Source organism: Ammospiza caudacuta, chromosome 33 (genome assembly GCF_027887145.1).
Source record: "Ammospiza caudacuta isolate bAmmCau1 chromosome 33, bAmmCau1.pri, whole genome shotgun sequence".
Taxonomy (NCBI): Eukaryota; Metazoa; Chordata; class Aves; order Passeriformes; family Passerellidae; genus Ammospiza; species Ammospiza caudacuta.
Window position 1 is genome coordinate 358942 of NC_080625.1, and position 18914 is coordinate 377855.

Genomic DNA, 18914 nt, shown 5'->3' on the forward strand with positions numbered 1-18914 from the left:
GTGGCTCCGCCTCCTGCACCTCCATTGGCTCCTCGGGCTGTGCCTGTGGGTGGGGCCAGAGGGGCGGGGCTTAGCAAAGGGGCGGGGCTTATATGGGGAGGGTGTGGCTGCAGGGATGGGCGGAGCCAGCTCAGGGGAGGTGGGGCTTATAAATGGGTGGGGCTAATGAGTGGGTGGGGCTTCTATTGGGTGGAGTCACAGCTGGGGTGGGGTTATAAGGGTGTGGCCAGGGGGCGGGGCTAAGCTCACCTGATGGGGTGGGGGCTCTGTGGGCGGGGCTGTGGATTTGTGGGCGGGGCTGTGGGGGTTTTTGAGGAGTGGTCCCCACTCACCTGACGGGTTTAGGAGTTTTTGGGGAGGGGTCTGCACTCAGCTGTTGGCCCAGGGGATTTGAGGAGGGGTCTCACTCACCTGCCGGGTTTGGGGTTAATCTGGGGGGGGTCCCGCTCACCTGTCGGGGCGGGGCCGGCTCGGGGGGCTCCCCCAGGTGCCTCACGTAGGGCAGCACCTGCTCGGGGGTCACGGGCATCTGCTCCAGCACGGCCTGGAGCCGCAGCCCCACCACGGCCGTGAGCCAGCCCACCAGGGACGGGGGCACGTCGGCCGAGAGACGGCGCTGGGGGGCAGAAATGGGGGTCAGGGGGGCAAAATGGGGGTCAGGACTCCCCAAAATATCCCCAAAGTACCCCCCAGCTACCCCCAATTTGGGTCTGGGGGCACAGCCCCACCACGGCCGTGAGCCAGCCCACCAGGGACGGGGGCACGTCGGCCCAGAGACGGCGCTGGGGGGCAGAAATGGGGGAAAATGAGGGTCAGGGGGCACCAAAACACCCCCCAAAATATCCCCTAAATACCCCCTGAACACCCCCCAGATACCCCCAATTTGGGTCTGGGGTCACCCAACCAGGGCGGGGGGGGCACATCGGCCGGGAGACGGCGCTGGGGGGCAAATGGGGGTCAGGGGTACCCAGAGACCCCCAGATACACCCCCAATGTGGGTCTGGGGTCCTTGTGAGCTCCCCAGCCCCTCCCCGGTACATCAGGGACTCCGATTTGGGTCTGGGGTCCCTCCAGGCTGTACCAACGGCTGTGATTTGAGTCTGGGGTCGCACTCACGATGCGGTCGCTGATGAGCGCCCCCAGCGCCCCCCTCAGGCAGTGCAGGTTCAGGGGGGTCTCTGTGAGCCCCCAGCCCCATTTGGGTGGGTCGGGGGGGTTATTGATTTGGGTCTGGGGTCTCACTCACGATGCGGTCGCTGATGAGCGCCCCCCGCAGGCAGCGCCCGTGGATCAATGGGTGTTATTGGGGTCTGGGGTCTCTGTGAGCCCCCCGGCTGTGTCAGGGGGGGTTATTTGGGTCTGGGGGGGGTTACTGATTTGGGTCTGGGGTCGCACTCACGATGCGGTCGCTGATGAGCGCCCCCAGCGCCCCCCCGCTCCCCCCGCAGGCAGTGCAGGTTCAGCGCCAGGCACTCGAACAGGCCCCGGTTGCAGAGCTCCAGCAGGCGGGGGACCGAAGGAGCCGTCTGGGATGGGGAGGGGGCAGCACTTCAGAGACCCCTCCCCATAATCACAGGGACCCCCAAAAAACACCCCGAGACCCCCCCAAAGACCCCCCAGGATCGCAGGGACCCCCTGGGACCCCCAATGATCCCCCCAGGCCCTCGAACAGGCCCCGGTCTGTGATGGGGAGGGGGCGTCAGAGACCCCCAGAGACCCCTCCCCATAATCACAGCGACCTCCCAGAGACCCCCAGGGATATCGGGGATTTCAGGGACCCCCCAGGAACCACAGGGACCCCCCAGAGACCCCCAAAGATCCCCCAATCTCTCCTAGGAGCCCCCCAAAAACGCCCCCCAAACCCCCCCAGAAACCCCCCAGGAGCTCCCCAGTAGCCCCGAGCCCCCCCAGGAGCCCCGAAGCCCCCTCCCCACTGCGGGGTACCCTGGCAGCGCAGCACGTGCAGCGCGATGCGGTTGAACTGCTCGCGCAGGAACTCCACGTTGGTGCGCGTGATGTCCACGCCGTCGGCCACCCTGACCCCGGCCTGCAAATTGGGGAGGGGTCTCAGAGACCCCCTGAGCGCCCCCAGACCCCTCACAGAGCCCCGAGACCCATCATGATCCCCTGAGCCCCCCAAATCCCCCCAAACCCCACGTTGGTGTGCGTGATGTCCACGCCGTCGGCCACCCTCGCCCCGGCCTGGAAATTGGGGAGGGGTCTCAGAGACCCCCCCTGAACCCCCCCGAGCATCCACAGAGCCCCGAGACCCACCAGGATCCCCCCAAGACCCTCCCAGGGGCCCCCAAATCCCCGACTCAGCCCCCCCAGAGTCCGCCAGGACCCTCCCAGAACACCCCCAAAGCCCCCCCAGGACCCCCCAAAACCCCCTCAGGACCCCCCCAGGACCCCCCCAAAACCCCCCCAAAACCCCCCAAAGCCCCCCCAAGCCCCCCACTCACGAAGCTCTCGCGGATGAACCCCTCCAGCCCCATGATCAGGTTGTGCGTGGCCGCCTGGGGAGGGGGCACGGTCAGAAATTGGGGGGTCCTTGGGGGTCCCAGAGGGGTTTTGGGGGTTTCAGGAGGCTCAGGGGTCTCTCCGGGATTTTGGGGGTGATTCAGGATGATTTTGGGGTGAATTAAGGTGATTTTGGGGTCCCTCACCCTCACATCCTTGGGGTCCCGGCCCCCCAGGCGCCGCTGACGGCAGCAGCGGCTCAGGGGGATTTTGGGGGGATTTTGGGGGGTTTTGGGGTCCCAGGAAGCTCTGGGTGATTTTGGGGTGATTCAGGAGGATTCTGGGGTGATTTTGGGGTGATTCAGGAGGATTTTGGGGTGGTTCTGGGGGTCCCTCACCCTGATGTTGGCGTCCGTGGGGTCTCTGCCCCCCAGGCACCGCTGACGGCAGCAGCGGCTCAGGGGGATTTTGGGGGGATTTTGGGGGGTTTTGGGGGTCCCAGGAAGCTCAGGGTGATTTTGGGGTGATTTTGGGGTCCCTCACCCTGACGTTGGCGTCCGTGGGGTCCCGGCCCCCCAGGTAGCGCTGGCGGAAGCAGCGGCGCAGCAGCGGCTGCAGCCGGGCCAGGGGCTGGCAGCGCCCGTGCAGCAGCAGCACCACGTCCACCATGGAGAGGTGCTGGCAGATGAGCGCCAAAAGGGCCCCGAAAAACCCTGGAATTGGGGAAAAACGGAGAAAAAATAATGGGGAAACGGGATAAATGTCCACCACGGAGAGGCGCTGGCAGATGAGCGCCAAAAGGGCCCCGAAAAACCCTGGAATTGGGAAAAACCCCCCAGTAACCAATCAATAAACAATCAATAACCAATCAATAACCCATCAATAACCGATCAATAACCCATCAATAACCCATCAAAAACCCATCAATAACCCATCAATAACTGATCAATAACCCATCAATAACCAATCAATAACCGATCAATAACCCATCAACAACTGATCAATAACCGATCAATAACCCATCAATAACCCATCAATAACCCATCAATAACCAATCAATAACCCATCAATAACCAATTAATAACCAATCAATAACCCATCAATGACCCATCAATAACTGATCAATAACCCATCAATAACCGATCAATAACTGATCAATAACCGATCAATAACCCATCAGTAACCCATCAATAACCGATCAATAACCAATCAATAACTGATCAATAGCCCATCAATAACCGATCAATAACCGATCAATTCTCACCGTCAGGCCCCGGGGAGCCCTCCAGCAGCCCGGGGGTCCCGCTCAGGCGGCTCAGGAAGGCCGCGATGCTCTCGGGGGGCCCCGAACCCCCAATAACCCCCCAATAACCAATCAATAACCGATCAATAACCGATCAATAATCAATCAATTCTCACCGTCAGGCCCCGGGGAGCCCTCCAGCAGCCCGGGGGTGCCGCTCAGGCGGCTCAGGAAGGCCGCGATGCTCTCGGGGGGCCCGCTGGGGGGCGCGCCCAGGGGTCCCAGCATGGAGCTCAGCACCCCCTGCAGGACGCTCGTGAAGAACTCGGGGGGCAGCGGCTCCCCCGCGCCGGGGGCGGGGCTTCCGCCAGGGGGGGCGGGGCTTCCGCCAGGGGGGGCGGGGCCTCCGGAGGAGGGGGGGGCGGGGCCGCCCTCGGTGGTTTGGGGAGGGGGAGGAGGGGGGGGAGGGGGGGGGAAGGGGGAGGGGCGGTGGTGGTGGAGGTGGGGGAGGGGTCGGAGGAGGAGGTGGGAGGGGCTTCGGGGGTGGAGGGGGCGGGGCTGGGCTGGGCGGCCTGTGGGGGGAAATGGGGGAGGGGTCAGGGGTGTGGCCGGGCAGGACACGCCCATTTCAACCACACCCATTTAAAGCCCCGCCCCCTTAAAATCCCCCTTCAGGCGCCTATTTAAAGCTCCACCCCTTTGAGCCACACCCCTGTAAAGCTCATCTCTGTAGCCCCACCCATCTGAAGCCACACCTCTTTTAAGCTCCACCCATTTAAAGCCACACCCATTTAGGCCCCACCCCTTTAAAGCCCTTGCATTTTAGCTCCACCCTTTTCAAGCCCCACCCCTTTAAGTCCCACCCCATTTAAGCCACACCCCTTCTAAGCATGTCCCTTAAAGCTCCACCCCTTTAAAGCCCCACCCTATGACGCCCCACCTTTGAGGCCCCGCCCACTTCAGTCCCATCCATAATAGGCTCCACCCCTTTTAACCGCCCACCCTTTGAGGCCCCACCCATTTTAAGCTCCACCCCATTTTCATCCCCACCCCTTACAGAAGCCCCGCCCTCCCCACACTTAGCACCACCCCCTTCCCAAGCCCCGCCCTTTCATTAATCACCCCGTGGCCCCGCCCACCTGCAGCAGCTCGGCCACGCCCTCCAGCAGGGGGCTGTTCCCGGGCACGGCCACGCCCACCAGCGGCGCTGGCCCCGCCCCCAGCAGCCCCCCCAGCAGCCCCACCAGGGGGCGTGGCTGAGCCTCGGCCCCGCCCCCCGCGCTGGGCGTGGCCGTTGGGGGTGGGGCGGGGGCGGAGCCATCGGGACCTCCCGGGGCTCCTCCTGGAGGGGGGGCGGGGCCGGGCGGAGTCGGGGGCGTGGCTTGGGCTGAGGAGGGGGCGGAGTTTGGGGTGGGGGGGGCGGGGGGGGCCGAGGAGCCGCCCTGGGCTGGGGGAGGGGAGAGAGGGGGAGGGGTCAGGGGCGTGGCCAGCGCCGGAATGCAAAACAGGCCACGCCCCCAGCCCCTCCCAATACAAACCAGTGTAAACCAGCCCATCCCAGTACAAACCAGTACGAACCAGTACGAACCAGTACGAACCAGTACGAACCAGTACGAACCAGTTCCTCCCCAAGCCCCTCACGGTCTCCCCCGGTTTAACCGAACCCCCTCCCACTCCAGCCCAGCATGAACCAGTTTAAACTCCTCCCTCCCAGTCCCTCCCAGTAACAACCAGTAACCCCAATTCCGCCTTCAACCCTTTCCCAGTCCCCCCCAGTTTGATCCCAGTCTGTCCCAGTCTGTCCCAGTTTGTCCCAGTCTGTCCCAGTTTGCCTTCACTCACCCAGCACCAGGGGCTGCATCAGGAGCTGTCCCAGTCCCAGTCCCCCCCAGTTTGATCCCAGTTCGATCCCAGTTTGATCCCAGTTTGTCCCAGTCCCCCCCAGTTTGATCCCAGTTTGTCCCAGTTTGTCCCAGTTTGATCCCAGTTTGATCCCGGTCCCTCCCAGTTCCCCCCAGTCCCCCCCAGTTTGCCCCAGTTTGTCCCAGTTTGTCCCAGTCCCCCCCAGTTTGATCCCAGTTCCCCCCAGTCCCCCCCAGTTTGCCCCAGTCCCCCCCAGTTTGTCCCAGTTCCCCCCAGTTTGTCCCAGTCCCCCCCAGTTTGCCCCAGTCTGCCCCAGTTTGCCCCCAGTGCACTCACCCAGCACCAGGGGCTGCATCAGGAGCTGCCCCACCAGCCCGCTGATCACCTGCGCCAGCGACGCCCCCCCAGGGGCCTGGGGGGGGCACGGGGGGGTCAGGGGGGCACCCCAAAGTACCCCAGTGCCCCTCCCCCATCACCGATACCCCCCCGTCCCCCCCAGGGACCCCAAAACACCCAAAAATCCCCCAAAAACCCCCAAATATCCCGAATATCCCATCCCCCAAAACACCCCAACATCCCCTCCCCCGTCCCCCCAAACCACGCCCCCAGCCCCTCCCCCACGGACCCCCAAACCACGCCCCCAGCCCCTCCCCCACGGACCCCCAAACCACGCCCCCAGCCCCTCCCCCACCCCCATGGACGCCAAACCACGTCCCCAGCCCCTCCCCCCATGGACGCCAAACCACGCCCCCAGCCCCTCATGGACCCCCCCCCAAACCACGCCCCCGATCCCCGCCCCCAGCCCCTCCCAATGGACCCCAAACCACGCCCCCCCATCCCAGCCCCTCCCCGGACCCCCAAACCACGCCCCCAGCCCCATCCCGGCCCCTCCCCCACTCACGGCTCCGCCCCCGGCCTGGGGGGCCCCGGGGTGGGTGGGGCGTGGGGGAGGGGCCGAGGGCCGGGCGATGACCACGCGGGCGGGGGCCTGGAACCCCCCCACGGGCTGGCCTGGGGACGGACAGGGACGGTCAGTGATGGTCAGTGAGGGTCACTGATGGTCAGTGATGGTCACTCAAGGTCATTGATGGTCAGTGATGGTCACTCATGGTCATTAGTGGCCACTCATGGTCAGTGACCACGCGGGCGGGGGCCTGGAACCCCCCCACGGGCTGGCCTGGGGATGGACAGGGACGGTCAGTGATGGTCAGTGAGGGTCACTGATGGTCAGTGATGGTCACTCAAGGTCATTAATGGTCAGTGATGGTCACTCATGGTCAGTGACCACGCGGGCGGGGGCCTGGAACCCCCCCACGGGCTGACCTGCAATGGTCAGTGATGGTCACTAATGGTCAGTGGTCACTCAGTGGTCACTCACCTGTGGCCGCAGAGGCCGCGGCCGCCATCGCCTGCTGCGTGATCTGATGGTCAGTGATGGTCAGTGATGGTCAGTACGGGTCAGTGATGGTCACTAACAGTCAGTGGTCACTCAGTGGTCACTCAGTGGTCAGTGGTCACTCACCTGTGGCCGCAGAGGCCGCGGCCGCCATCGCCTGCTGCGTGATCTGATGCGCCACCGCCTGCAGGAACTCGGGGGGGAGGGGCGGCAGCTGCACCCCCACCCCACCTGTGGGACAGGACACGCCCACTGAGCCAGGGCCACGCCCACTGACACACCCATTGATACACGGACACGCCCACTGAGACACAGACACGCCCACAACCACCCAAAGACCACCCCCAGAGCCCCCAAAATCCCTGTCAGACCCCCCCCCAAATCCTTGAAATTCCCCCAAAATCTCCCCCAGACCCCCCCAAAATCCCCTCAGACCCCCCCAAAATCCCCTCAGACCCCCGTAATCCCCCCTGAACCCCCCAAAACCCCCAAAATCCCCCCAAAATCCTCTCAGAATCTCCCCGTAAATCCTCGAAATGCCCCCAAAATCCCCTCAGAAACTCCAAAATCTCCCCAAATCCCCCCAAATCCCCCCAAAATCTCCCCAAATCCCCCAAAATCTCCCCAAATCCCCCCCAAATCCCCCCAAAATCTCCCCAAATCCCCCAAAATCTCCCCAAATCCCCCCCAAATCCCCCCACTCACCGATGCCCAGCCCCGGCCCGGGGGGTCCGGCCGAGCCCCCCGAGGGGGGAGAGCCCGAATCTGGGGGGCACAGAGAGGGGGGGGTCATGGGGGGCTCTGGGGGATTTTTGGGGGGAATTTTGGGGGGGGGGACTCAGGGCAGATTTTGGGGGTCCTAAGGCAGTTTTGGGGAAGGATTTGGGGGTCCCAAAACACTTTCTGGGGCAGTTTCTGGGGCAGTTTTTGGGGCCGTTTTTGGGGGTCCCAGGGCACTTTCTGGGGCAGTTTTGGGGGGCAGATTTTGGGGGTTCCGGGGGCAGTTTTGGGGGTCCCGGGGCCAGTTTTGGGGCAGTTTTTGGGGATTCCAGGATCACTTTTTGGGGTCACTTTTGGGGGTCCCAAGACATTCTTTGGGACAGTTTTGGGGCAGTTTCTGGGGAGGTTTTTGGGGGTCCCAGGGCAGTTTTTGGGGCAACTTTTGGGGGTTCCATCACAATTTTTGGGGCACATTTTCGGGAGGGTTTTGGGGGTCCCAAGGCACAGTTCTGGGGGTCCCGGTGCCCATTTCGGGGCAGTTTTTGGCACAGTTTCGGGGATGTTTTCAGGGGTCCCAGAACCCATTTTGGGGCAGTTTTCAGGGGGCATTTTGGGGGTCCCGGTGCCCACTTTGGGACAGTTTTTGGCACAGTTTTGGGGAAGTTTTCGGGGGTCCCGGTGCTCATTTTGGGGCAGTTTTCGGGGCAGTTTTTGGGGAGGTTTTTGGGGGTCCCGGTGCCCATTTCAGGGCAGTTTTCGGGGCAGTTTTTGGGGGGCATTTTGGGGGTCCCAGTGCCCATTTCGGGGCAATTTTCGAGGGGCATTTTGGGGGTCCCGGTGCCCATTTCGGGGCAGTTTTTGGCACAGTTTTGGGGCAGTTTTTGGGGGGCATTTTGGGGGTCCCGGTGCCCATTTCGGGGCAGTTTTCGAGGAGCATTTTGGGGGTCCCGGTGCCCATTTCGGGGCAGTTTTCGAGGGGCATTTTGGGGGTCCCGGTGCCCATTTCGGGACAGTTTTTGGCACAGTTTTGGGACAGTTTTCGAGGGGCATTTTGGGGGTCCCGGTGCCCATTTTAGGACAGGTTTTGGCACAGTTTTGGGGCAGTTTTTGGGGGTCATTTTGGGGGTCCCAGTGCCCATTTCGGGGCAGTTTTCGAGGAGCATTTTGGGGGTCCCAGTGCCCATTTCGGGGCAGTTTTCGAGGGGCACTTTGGGGGTCCCGGTGCCCATTTCGGGGCAGTTTTTGGGGTCCCTCGCGGGGGTCTCTCCCTCACCCTGGATGTTCATGTGCATCATCACCACGGGCTCCACGCTCTGGTGCGAGATCCGGATCACGCGGGGCGGGGGCGGCGGCGGGGGGGGAGGGGCCGGCCCCGCCGCGGCCCCGCCCCCCGGGGGGGTCTCGGGGGGGTCCCCGGGGCTGGCGGTGGGGGAGGGGCCGGGGGGGAGCTCGGCGGGGCCGGGGGGCGCGGGGGGGGGGGGCGGGGTGGGGGGGGCGGGGCCTCCTCCTGCCCCGGCCCCGCCCCCGTTCCCGGCCATCGTCACCGTGGTGCCCACGTTGATCTGGGGGGGGGAAAGGGGGGGGCAGGGTCAGGGTTTGGGACCCCCCCCAAATCAGCGGGGTCGGGGACCCTTGCCCCGCCCCCAACCCCCCATTTTGGGGTCCTTCCTCCTCAAATTTCGGGGTTTCCCCCTTTATTTTGGAATCCCTCTCTTTACTTCGGGACCCCAGCCCCATTTAGTGGTCCCTTATCCCCCCGTTTTGGGCCCCCCCTTTATTCTGGGGTCCCCAGCCCCATTTCATTGCCCCCCACCTCCATTTCAGGGTTCCCCCTCCCCATTTTTTGGGGTCCTGCCCCCCATTTCGGGGTCCCACCTCGCCTATTTCTGGGGTCTTCCCCCCCCTTATTTTGGGGTCCCCCAGCCCCATTTTCGTATCTCCTCCTCCATTTCTCTGTCCCCCTCCCCATTTTGGAGTCCCTCACTCTCCCCCCCCGCTATTTCAGGGCCCCCCTTCCCCATTTTTTGGGGTCCCCCTGCCCCCAATTTCGGGGTCCCACCTCCCCCATTTTGAGGTTGCCCCCTCCTCATTTTGGGGTCCCTCATCTCCATTTCATTACTCCCCTCCCTCCTCATTTTTTGGGGTCCCCCCCCCCCCGCCATTTTGAGGTTTTCCCCCCCCCTCCAATTTTTGGGTCCCCACCTCCCCAATTTCGGGGTCCCCCCCCCAATTTCGGGGTCCCCCCCCTCAATTTCGGAGGACCCCCCTCTCCAATTTCGGGGACCCCCCCCCTCACCATTTTTTGGGGTCCCCTCCCCCCCCGCCATTTTGAGGGTTCCCCCCCCCTCCAATTTTTGGCTCCCCACCTCCCCAATTTCGGGGTCCCCACCTCCCCAATTTCGGGACCCCCTCTCCCCAATTTCGGGGGTGCCCCCCTCCCCATTTTTTGGTGTCCCCTCCCCATTTTTCGGGGTCCCCCTCCCCAATTTCAGGGTTCCCCCCCTCCCCAATTTCGGGACCCCACCTCCCCAAATTCGGGGGACCCCCCACCCCCCTCCCCATTTTTCGGTGTCCCCCGCCCCATTTTTTGGTGTCCCCCTCCCCAATTCCGGGGGTCCCGCCCCTCCCCCACCTGGATGGGGATGGTCGCCTGCTGCACCAGCATGGGGGGCCCGTAGTGGGGGAGGGGCCGGGCCAGCTGCAGGGGGCGGGGCGGGACCCCCCCCAAATTGCAGCGCAGCTCGGCCAGCGCCACCAGGGCGTTGCCAAGGAGACGCTGCCCCTCCCCCACCAGGGTCAGGACCCGCTGGGCCTCCTCGCGCGCCTCGGCCTGGGGGGAGAAACACCCAAAAATCACCGAGATTACCCCAAAAACCGCCCCGAAACCACCCCAAAAACCACCCCAAAACCACCCCAAAACCACCCCAAAAATCTCCTTAAAATCGCCCCAAAATGCCCGCAAAATTACCCCGAAATAACCAAAAAAAAAACACCTCAAAACTCAACCCAAAATTACCCAAAATCCCTCGAATTTCGCCCCAAGAATAAACCCCAAAATTATCCCCAAAAAAATCCCAAAATAACCCAAAACCCCGCACTGCCCCCCCCCCACCAGGGTCAGGACCTCGCGCGCCTCGGCCTGGGGGGGAGAAACACCCAAAAATCACCGAGATTACCCCAAAAACCGCCCCGAAATCACCCCAAAAACCACCCCAAAAATCTCCTTAAAATCACCCCAAAATGCCCGCAAAATTACCCCGAAATAACCAAAAAAAAATCACCTCAAAACTCAACCCAAAATTACCCAAAATCCCTCGAATTTCGCCCCAAGAATAACCCCAAAATTATCCCCCCAAAAAATCCCAGCAAAATAACCCCAAAATTATCCCAAAATAACCCAAAACCCCGCACTGCCCCTCCCCCACCAGGGTGAGGTCCTCGCGAGCCTCGGCCTGGGGGGGGAGAAACACCCAAAATTAACCAGAATCCCCCAAATTTGCCCCAAAAATATCCCAAAATTTGCTCCCAAAATCACCTCAAGATTACCCAAAAATCCCCTCAAAATCCCCTCAAAATTACCCAAAAATCACCTCAAAATTCCCTCAAAATCACCCCAAAATGATCTAAAAATCACCTCAAAACTCCCCAAAACGATCCAAAATTACCCAATATCACCCAAAAACCCCCCCAAAATCACCTCAAATCCCCCAAAATCACCGCGAAATAACCAAAAACGTCCCCAAAACCTTCCCCAAAACCACCCTAAAATAATCTCAAAATTACCCTAAAATCACCTCAAAACCACCCCAAAATCTGCCAAAATTACCCCCCAAAATTACCTCAAATCATTTCAAAACCACCCAAAATCACCAAAAGTCCCCAAAATCACCAAAAGTCTCCCCCAAAATCTTCCCCCAAAACCACCCCAAATTCACTCAAAAGTCGCCTCAGAATTACCCCAAAACCACCCTAAAATCACCTCAAATCACCCAAAATCACACAAAATCACCCCGAAATCACCAAAATCACTCAAAATCACCAGAAATCTCCCTCAAATCTTTCCCCTAAAGCCCCCCAGACCCCCCCGAAGCCCCCAGACCCCCCCGAAGCCCTCACACCCCCCGAAGCCCCCAGACCCCCCCGAAGCCCCCAGACCACCCCGAAGCCCCCAGACCCACGTCGTGGCCGCAGTCGGCCGTGGCGGTGCTGCCCAGGATGTCGCGATAGCGCTGCCGATATCACCCCAAAACCGCCCCAAAAATGCCCCAAAACCGCCCCAAAATGCCCCAAAACCGCCCCAAATCCTACCTGTGACCCCCCCAGGAGCCCCCCAGACCCCCCCGAAGCCCCCAGACCCCCCCGAAGCCCCCAGACCACCCTGAAGCCCCCAGACCCACGTCGTGGCTGCAGTCGGCCGTGGCGGCCGCCCCCAGGATGTCGCGATAGCGCTGCCGATATCACCCCAAAACCGCCCCAAAATGCCCCAAAACCGCCCCCAAAACTGCCCCAAAACCGCCCCAAATCCTCCCTGTGACCCCCCCCCAGGAGCCCCCAGACCCCCCAAGCCCCCAGACCCACGTCGTGGCCGTAGTCGGCCGTGGCGGCCGCCCCCAGGATGTCGCGATAGCGCTGCCGGAACGGCTCCAGCCGCAGCTCCAGGCGCCGCAGCTCCCCCAGCACCTCCCCCAGCTCGGCGGGGCTCGGGGGGCTGCAGAGAGAGAGAGACCCCTCCCCAAATTCACCGGGACCCCCAGAAACCTCCCCAAAACCCCCCAAATCCACCGGGACCCCCCAAATCCGCCCCGGGACCCCCAAAAACCCCAAATCCCCCCCAGAACCTCCGCCGGGCTCAGGGGGGGGGCTGAAAATGGGGAGGGGGCAGAGAGAGAGAGACCCCTCCCCAAATTCACCCGGACCCCCAAAACCCCCCCCAGGATCACCCAAAAACCCCCAAACCCCCTTAAATCAGCCAGGACCCTCCCCCAAATCCACCGGGACCCCCAAAAACCCCAAAACTGCCCCAGAACCTCCCCCAGCTCGGCGGGACTCGGGGGGCTGAAAATGGGGAGGGGGCAGAGAGAGACCCCTCCCCAAATTCACCGGGACGCCCAAAAACCCCCCCAAGACCCCCCAAATCCCCCTGAGACCCCCTCAGGACCCCCCAAAAGCCACCAAGACCCCCCGAGCCCCCTCCCCAAAACCCTCTAAATCCCCTCAAAACCCCCCCAAATCCCCCTGAGACCCCTCCCCAAAATACCCCCAGGACCCCCCCCCCCCCAAAACCTCTCCCAGGACCCCCAAAACCCCCCCAAGACCCCCCAAATCCCCCTGAGACCCCCTCAGGACTCCCCAAAACCCCTCCAGGACCCCCAGACCCCTCCCCAAAACCCTCTAAATCCCCCCAAACCCCCCCCCAAACCTCCCCGAGACCCCTCCCCAAAATACCCTCAGGACCCCCCCCCCCAAACCTCTCCCAGGACCCCCCAAATCCCTCTGAGACCCCCCAAATCCCCCTGAGACCCCCTCAGGACCCCCCAAAAGCCACCAAGACCCCCCGAGCCCCCTCCCCAAATCGCCAGGACCCCTCCCCAGCCTCACCTGGCAGCCTCAGGCCCGGGGGTCTCGGGGCCGTTCCCGGGGGTCTCGGGGGCGTTCCCGGGGGTCTCGGGGGCGTTCCCGGGGGTCTCGGGGGCGTTCCCAGGGGTCTCGGGGGCGTTCCCGGGGGTCTCGGGGGGCGCCGCCGCCTCCATCGGCTCCTCGGGGGTCTCGGGGGGTCCGGGGGGCTCTGGGGGGGCCGGGGGGGGCCCCTGGGCCTGGCCGGGGGGGGAGCGAGACCCCCCCCCATTTCCCTGGGGGGGGGGGGGCGGAAAAAGGGGAAATTTGGGAATTTTGGGGAGATTTTGGGGGTTTAGGGCGATTTTGGGGGTCTGGGGGGAATTTGGGGGGAATTTGGGGAAATTTAGAGGGGGCTTGGGAGTCTGAGGGGATTTTAGGGGGGTCTGGGGGGATTTGGGGGGGTTTTGGGGAGGATTTTGGGGGATTTTGGGGGATTTTAGGGGGGGTTTGGGGAGATTTTGGGCTTTTCTGGGGGGGATTTTTGGTAGGGGGGAGCTTTGTGGTATTTTTGGGTATTTTGGGGTTTTTTTCAGGGATTTTTGGGGGGCAGTTTTATGGGATTTTTTGGGGGGAGGGTTTGTGCATTTTTGGGATTTTTTGGGGGATTTTGGGAGAGAATTTTAGGGGAGTTTTCTGGGATTTTTGAGGGGTATTTTTGGGGTGATTTTGGACTTTTTTGGGACAGAATTATGGGGGGATTTTGCAGGATTTTAGAGAGTATTTTGGGGATATTTTTGGGGTGATTTTGGAGTCTTTTGGGACGGAATTTTGGGGGGATTTTGCGGGATTTTACAGAGTATTTTTGGGCTGATTTTGGGGTTTTTTGGAAGAAGAACTTGGAGGGAATTTTGTGGGATTTTTGAGAATGAATTCCGGGGGAATTTTGTGGGATTTAAGGGGGGTATTTTTGGGGGTATTTTTGAAGTTTTTTGGGGCAGTTTTGGGGGGGATTTTGTGGAATTTCAGGGGGTATTTTCGGGGTATTTTTGGGGTGATTTTGGAGTTTTTTGGGACAGAACTTTGGGGGGATTTTGCGGGAATTTACAAGGTATTTTCAGGATATTTTTGGGGTGATTTTAGAGTTTTTTGGGATGGAATTTTGGGGGGATTTTGCAGGATTTTAGAGAGCATTTTCAGGATATTTTTGGGGTGATTTTGGAGTTTTTTGGGACGGAATTCTGGGGGAACTTTGTGGTATTTTAAGCGGGTATTTTTGGGGTGATTTTTGGGGTGATTTTGGGGCATTTTGGGTCTGCTCCTCACCTCCAGCTGCGCCAGCACCCCCTGGATGTCCCTGAGCAGGTGCTGAGCCACCAGGAGCCGCATTCGGGGTTCACTCTGGGGGGGGGGGCACCAAGGGGTCACCCCGAGGCCCCTGAGACCCCCTGGGACCCCCAAACTGGGGAGGGAACCCCCAGAACCCCCCAGACCCACCTGGGCGGGGCCCTGGTCCATGTTGATGTGAACGTCCACGGAGGAGCCGTCGATCTGAGGAGGAATTCATTAATTATTAATTAATAATTATCAATTAGTAGCCTCCCAAAAATGCTGAGCAGCCCCCAGCCCCAAAATCAGCAATCACCTAAAACTGCCCCCTCCCAAAATTACTGACACCCCCAAAATTCTCCACTAAATTATTGACACCCCCAAAAAATACTCAACCCCCCAGCCCCAAAATTACAGACCCCCCCCCAAAACTGCCCCCTCCCCAAATCGCTGACACCCCTAAAGACGTTTCTGTTGAATTACTGAGCACCCAAAATTGCCCTCAAATCCCACAAAATCCCCTTCCCAAAATACCCCCAAAAAAACCCCCTAAAATCCCACAAAATTCGCCCCAAAAAAACCCAAAATTCCCCCCCAAAAAAACCCATTTTCCCCATTTTTACCCAATTTCCCCCATTTTCACCCCAATTCTCACCGGCAGGTTGAAGGTGCCCACCATCACGTAGCTGCAGCTGCTGCCCCCAGACCCATTTTACCCCCATTTTCCCCCATTTTTACCCCGTTTTCCCCCATTTTCCCCATTTTTACCCAATTTCCCCCATTTTCACCCCATTTCTCACCGGCAGGTTGAAGGTGCCCACCATCACGTAGCTGCAGCTGCTGCCCCCAGCCCCATTTTACCCCCATTTTACCCCATTTTACCCCATTTTTCCCCATTTTTCCCGTTTTTAACCATTTTTGCCCCTTTTCGCCCCATTTCTCACCGGCAGGTTGAAGGTGCCCACCATCACGTAGCTGCTGCTGCTGCCCCCAGCCCCATTTTACCCCATTTTTACCCCGTTTTTCCCCATTTTTCCCCATTTTTTCCATTTTTCCCCATCTTTTCCCCCATTTTCCCCGTTTTTGCCCGTTTTTGCCCCTTTTCTCCCCGTTTCTCACCGGCAGGTTGAAGGTGCCCACCATCACGTAGCTGCTGCTGTTCCCGTTGCGGTCGGGGCCGCCCCCCCTCGGGACCCCCGCCCCGTTCTGGGGGTGGTGTGGGGGAGGGGAGGAGGTGCCCAGCCCCCCCCCCGCCCCCGAGGGCCCCCCCGAGCCGGGGGGCTGCGCCTGGGGGGGGGCGCGCTCCACCAGGTGGATCACCTTGCCCCCCACATCTGGAAACAGGGAGAAAACGGGGTGAGACCCCCCCTCAGAACAGCCCCGAGACCCCCAAATCCCCCCCGGCTCCACCAGGTGGATCACCTTGCCCCCCACATCTGGAAACAGGGGGAAAACGGGGTGAGACCCCCCCTCAGAACAGCCCCGAGACCCCCAAATCCCCCCCGGCTCCACCAGGTGGATCACCTTGCCCCCCACATCTGGAAACGGGGGGAAAACGGGGGGGAAATGGGGGTCAGAGCCCCCCAAAAATAAAAATCTCCCCCTCCCAGCCCAATTCCCGTTCCCATCCCCGTTTATCCCCAATTTTTTTCTCGATTTTTCCCCAATTTTTTTCCTGTTATTTTCCCTTTTTTTTGCCTCCGATTTTCCCCCAATTTTTCCCTAAATTTTTCCCAGATTTTTTCTCCATTCTCCCCGTTTTTCCTCACTGCAATCGCGCAGTTTCCGTTCATCCTACAGCACTCTGCTCTGGTACATCAGCCGCTGTTCCCGTTTATCCCAATTTTTTTCTCGACTTTTGCCCAATTTTTCCCCGATAATTCCCAATTTTTCCCCAAATTTTTTTCCCATTTTTCCCCACTTTTCCCCACTGTAATCGCGCGGCTTCCTCTCGTCCTGCAGCACTCTGCTCTGGTACATCAGCTGCTGTTCCCCATTTATCCCCATTTTTTCCCCCTTTTTTCCCGTTATTTCCCCATTATTTTCCCCCAATTTTTTCCCAAAATTTTTCCCGTTTTTCCCCCGTTTTTCCTCACTGTAATCGCGCAGTTTCCTCTCGTCCTGCAGCACTCTGCCCTGGTAGATCAGCCGCTGTTTCTCGGCCGCGATGCTGACGGCGCCCGCGATTCTCTGCTTGAACTCCCGCACCGAGATCTGAGCGGAACCGCGTCAGAACCGGGACCAGGGGGGTCACACCGGTACCGGGGGTTGGAACCGGGAGATGAAACCGGTACCAGGAGGGTCACACCGGTACCGGGGCCCGCACCGGCAGCACCGGGCGGGTCACGCCGGTCGGTACCGGGAGGGGCTGACACCGACCCCGGGGTGGTGTCGGCACCGGGACGTCCCCCGCCGCTCCCCTCACCTCCGGTTCCACCTCGAAGCTCCGCGTTTGCGAGTCCAGCGTCTTCACCAGCACCTGCAGCACCTCGGGCCGCTCCTCCGCCATGGCGGCGCCGGCCGGGCCCGCGCAGGCCGCGCCCAGGGGAACGGGCGGTGCTGAGGGGCGGATCCCGTTACACCGGGGCCGTTCCGCACCGAGCCCCCTCCCCGAGCCCCCCGGGACCCCCGGGACCCCCCGGGACCCCCCGGTTCCCCCTCCCCCACCTCGGTGTCGGCGGCTCCGACGCGGCCGCGGCGGCTCCGGCCCAGCGCCTGCTGCGCTCTGCGCCTGCGCGAGCGAGGCCCCCGCCGCCGGGGCTGCCCCGGGCCGCGCCTGAAGCGACGGTGCCGCCGCCGCCCGGGGTCCTCCGCGCCCCTCCCGCCGCTACCGGAGCCGTTAAAAGCCGCGGAACCGCCGCTACCGGCGTCAGGCGCCCGCTGAGGGCAGCCCCGCGTGTGGGGAAAGGGGGCGGTTGGGGGCCTTCAGCGTGAGGCGCACGCTCTCAACGCTCCGCGCCGCCATCTTGGCGCCGGCGCGGCCATTTTGTTTGAGGGCGCCGCCATCTTTGGTGAGGGCGAGGCCTCACCGCACGTCCCGCCCCCAAGGAACGGAGCCAAAACCGCTTTTATTTCTTTAATTTATCTTTATTTCACTTTATTTACCTTTATTGACCGCGTGTAGGGGTCGGCGTGTGCCGTGGCGGATCCCCTGTAGGATCCCCCACAGAACCTATAGGGCGTGTAGGGGTCGGCGTGTGCCGGGGCCGTGGCGGATCCGCTGCGGGGTCCCCTACGGGGCAGGGTCCCCCATGGGATCCATACGGCCCCGGCCGTAGGTGACCCCGGCCTTGCTGTGGCCTCAACCCCGGGGGCAGCGCACGGGACAGCGCCCCCCGCTGGGGGACAGGGCCTGTGGATACCCTGTAGGCACCCTATAGATCCCCTATGGATCATCTATGGATCCCCCATGGGATCATCTATGGATACTCCATGGGTCCCCTATGGATCCCCCATGGAATCATCTATGGATCCCCCATGGAATCATCTATGGATCCCCCATGGGTCCCCTATAGGTCATCTATGGGTCCCCTATGGATCCCCCATGGAATCATCTATGGATACCCTATGGGACCCCCATGGATCCCCTATGGGTCCTCTACGGGTCCCCAATGGATCTCCTATAGATACCAATGGGATGCCCCATGGATCATCTATGGGTCCGCTATGGATTCCCCATGGATCACCTGGGAGTCCCCTATGGATCCCTTACGGAATCCCCCATGGAATCCCCCATAGATCCCCTATGGAATCACCCATGGATCCCTGTGGATCCCCCACGGAAATCCCCCACGGACCCCCAGGGAATCCCCCACAGATCCCCAGGGAATCCCCCAAAGATCCCCCCCACCAAAGGAGCCCCTATAGGGCCCCAATGTCCCCTACAGAATCCCAATGCCCCCTATAGGGCCCCTGAACCCCCCAAATGTCACCACAACCCCCCTATAGGACCCCAGTGTCCCCTATAGGGCCCCTAAGCCCCCCATAGATCCCCAAATGTCACAACCCCCCCCCCACAGAACTTTGAAGTCCCCTACAGATCACATGAAACCCCCTCAGATCCCCCCAAACCCACCCTACAGAGCCCCATGTCCCCTATAGATCTCATAAACCGCCCCAAACCCCCCTATAGGTCCCACATAGAGCCCCCCAAACCCCCCCATAGAGCCAAACACCCCCTATAGATCCAATAAAGACCCCCAAACCCCCCTATAGGTCCCATACAGGACCCCCAAAAATCCCGTATAGAACCCAAAGCCCACCCCAAATCCCCTATAGACCCCCCCAAATGTCCCCAAAACGCCCTCAAAGTCCCCAAAGACCCCTCAAATTCCCCCAAATCCCCCATAT

The 18914-nt window shown here is 61.3% G+C and overlaps 1 protein-coding gene and 1 pseudogene across 1 annotated transcript in view; both read right to left on the reverse strand.

Moving 5' to 3' along the window:
• BAG6 (BAG cochaperone 6) overlaps positions 1-18352 on the reverse strand; it is an 18934-nt gene extending 582 nt beyond the window's left edge. The window contains 24 exon segments of the mRNA XM_058822499.1: positions 452-616; positions 1400-1432; positions 1434-1511; positions 1513-1526; positions 1945-2047; positions 2463-2516; positions 3004-3173; positions 3880-4085; positions 4127-4275; positions 4843-5150; positions 5903-5978; positions 6468-6577; positions 7089-7193; positions 7668-7727; positions 8956-9244; positions 10315-10512; positions 12261-12390; positions 13281-13531; positions 14562-14636; positions 14733-14786; positions 15684-15898; positions 16661-16778; positions 16990-17123; positions 17670-18352. Coding sequence (XP_058678482.1) covers positions 452-616; positions 1400-1432; positions 1434-1511; positions 1513-1526; positions 1945-2047; positions 2463-2516; positions 3004-3173; positions 3880-4085; positions 4127-4275; positions 4843-5150; positions 5903-5978; positions 6468-6577; positions 7089-7193; positions 7668-7727; positions 8956-9244; positions 10315-10512; positions 12261-12390; positions 13281-13531; positions 14562-14636; positions 14733-14786; positions 15684-15898; positions 16661-16778; positions 16990-17073 — 3045 coding nt within the window. The 5' untranslated portion in view covers positions 17074-17123; positions 17670-18352.
• The window catches only part of LOC131570177 (zinc finger protein 665-like), a 507112-nt pseudogene that overhangs the window by 75467 nt on the left and 412731 nt on the right, over positions 1-18914 (reverse strand).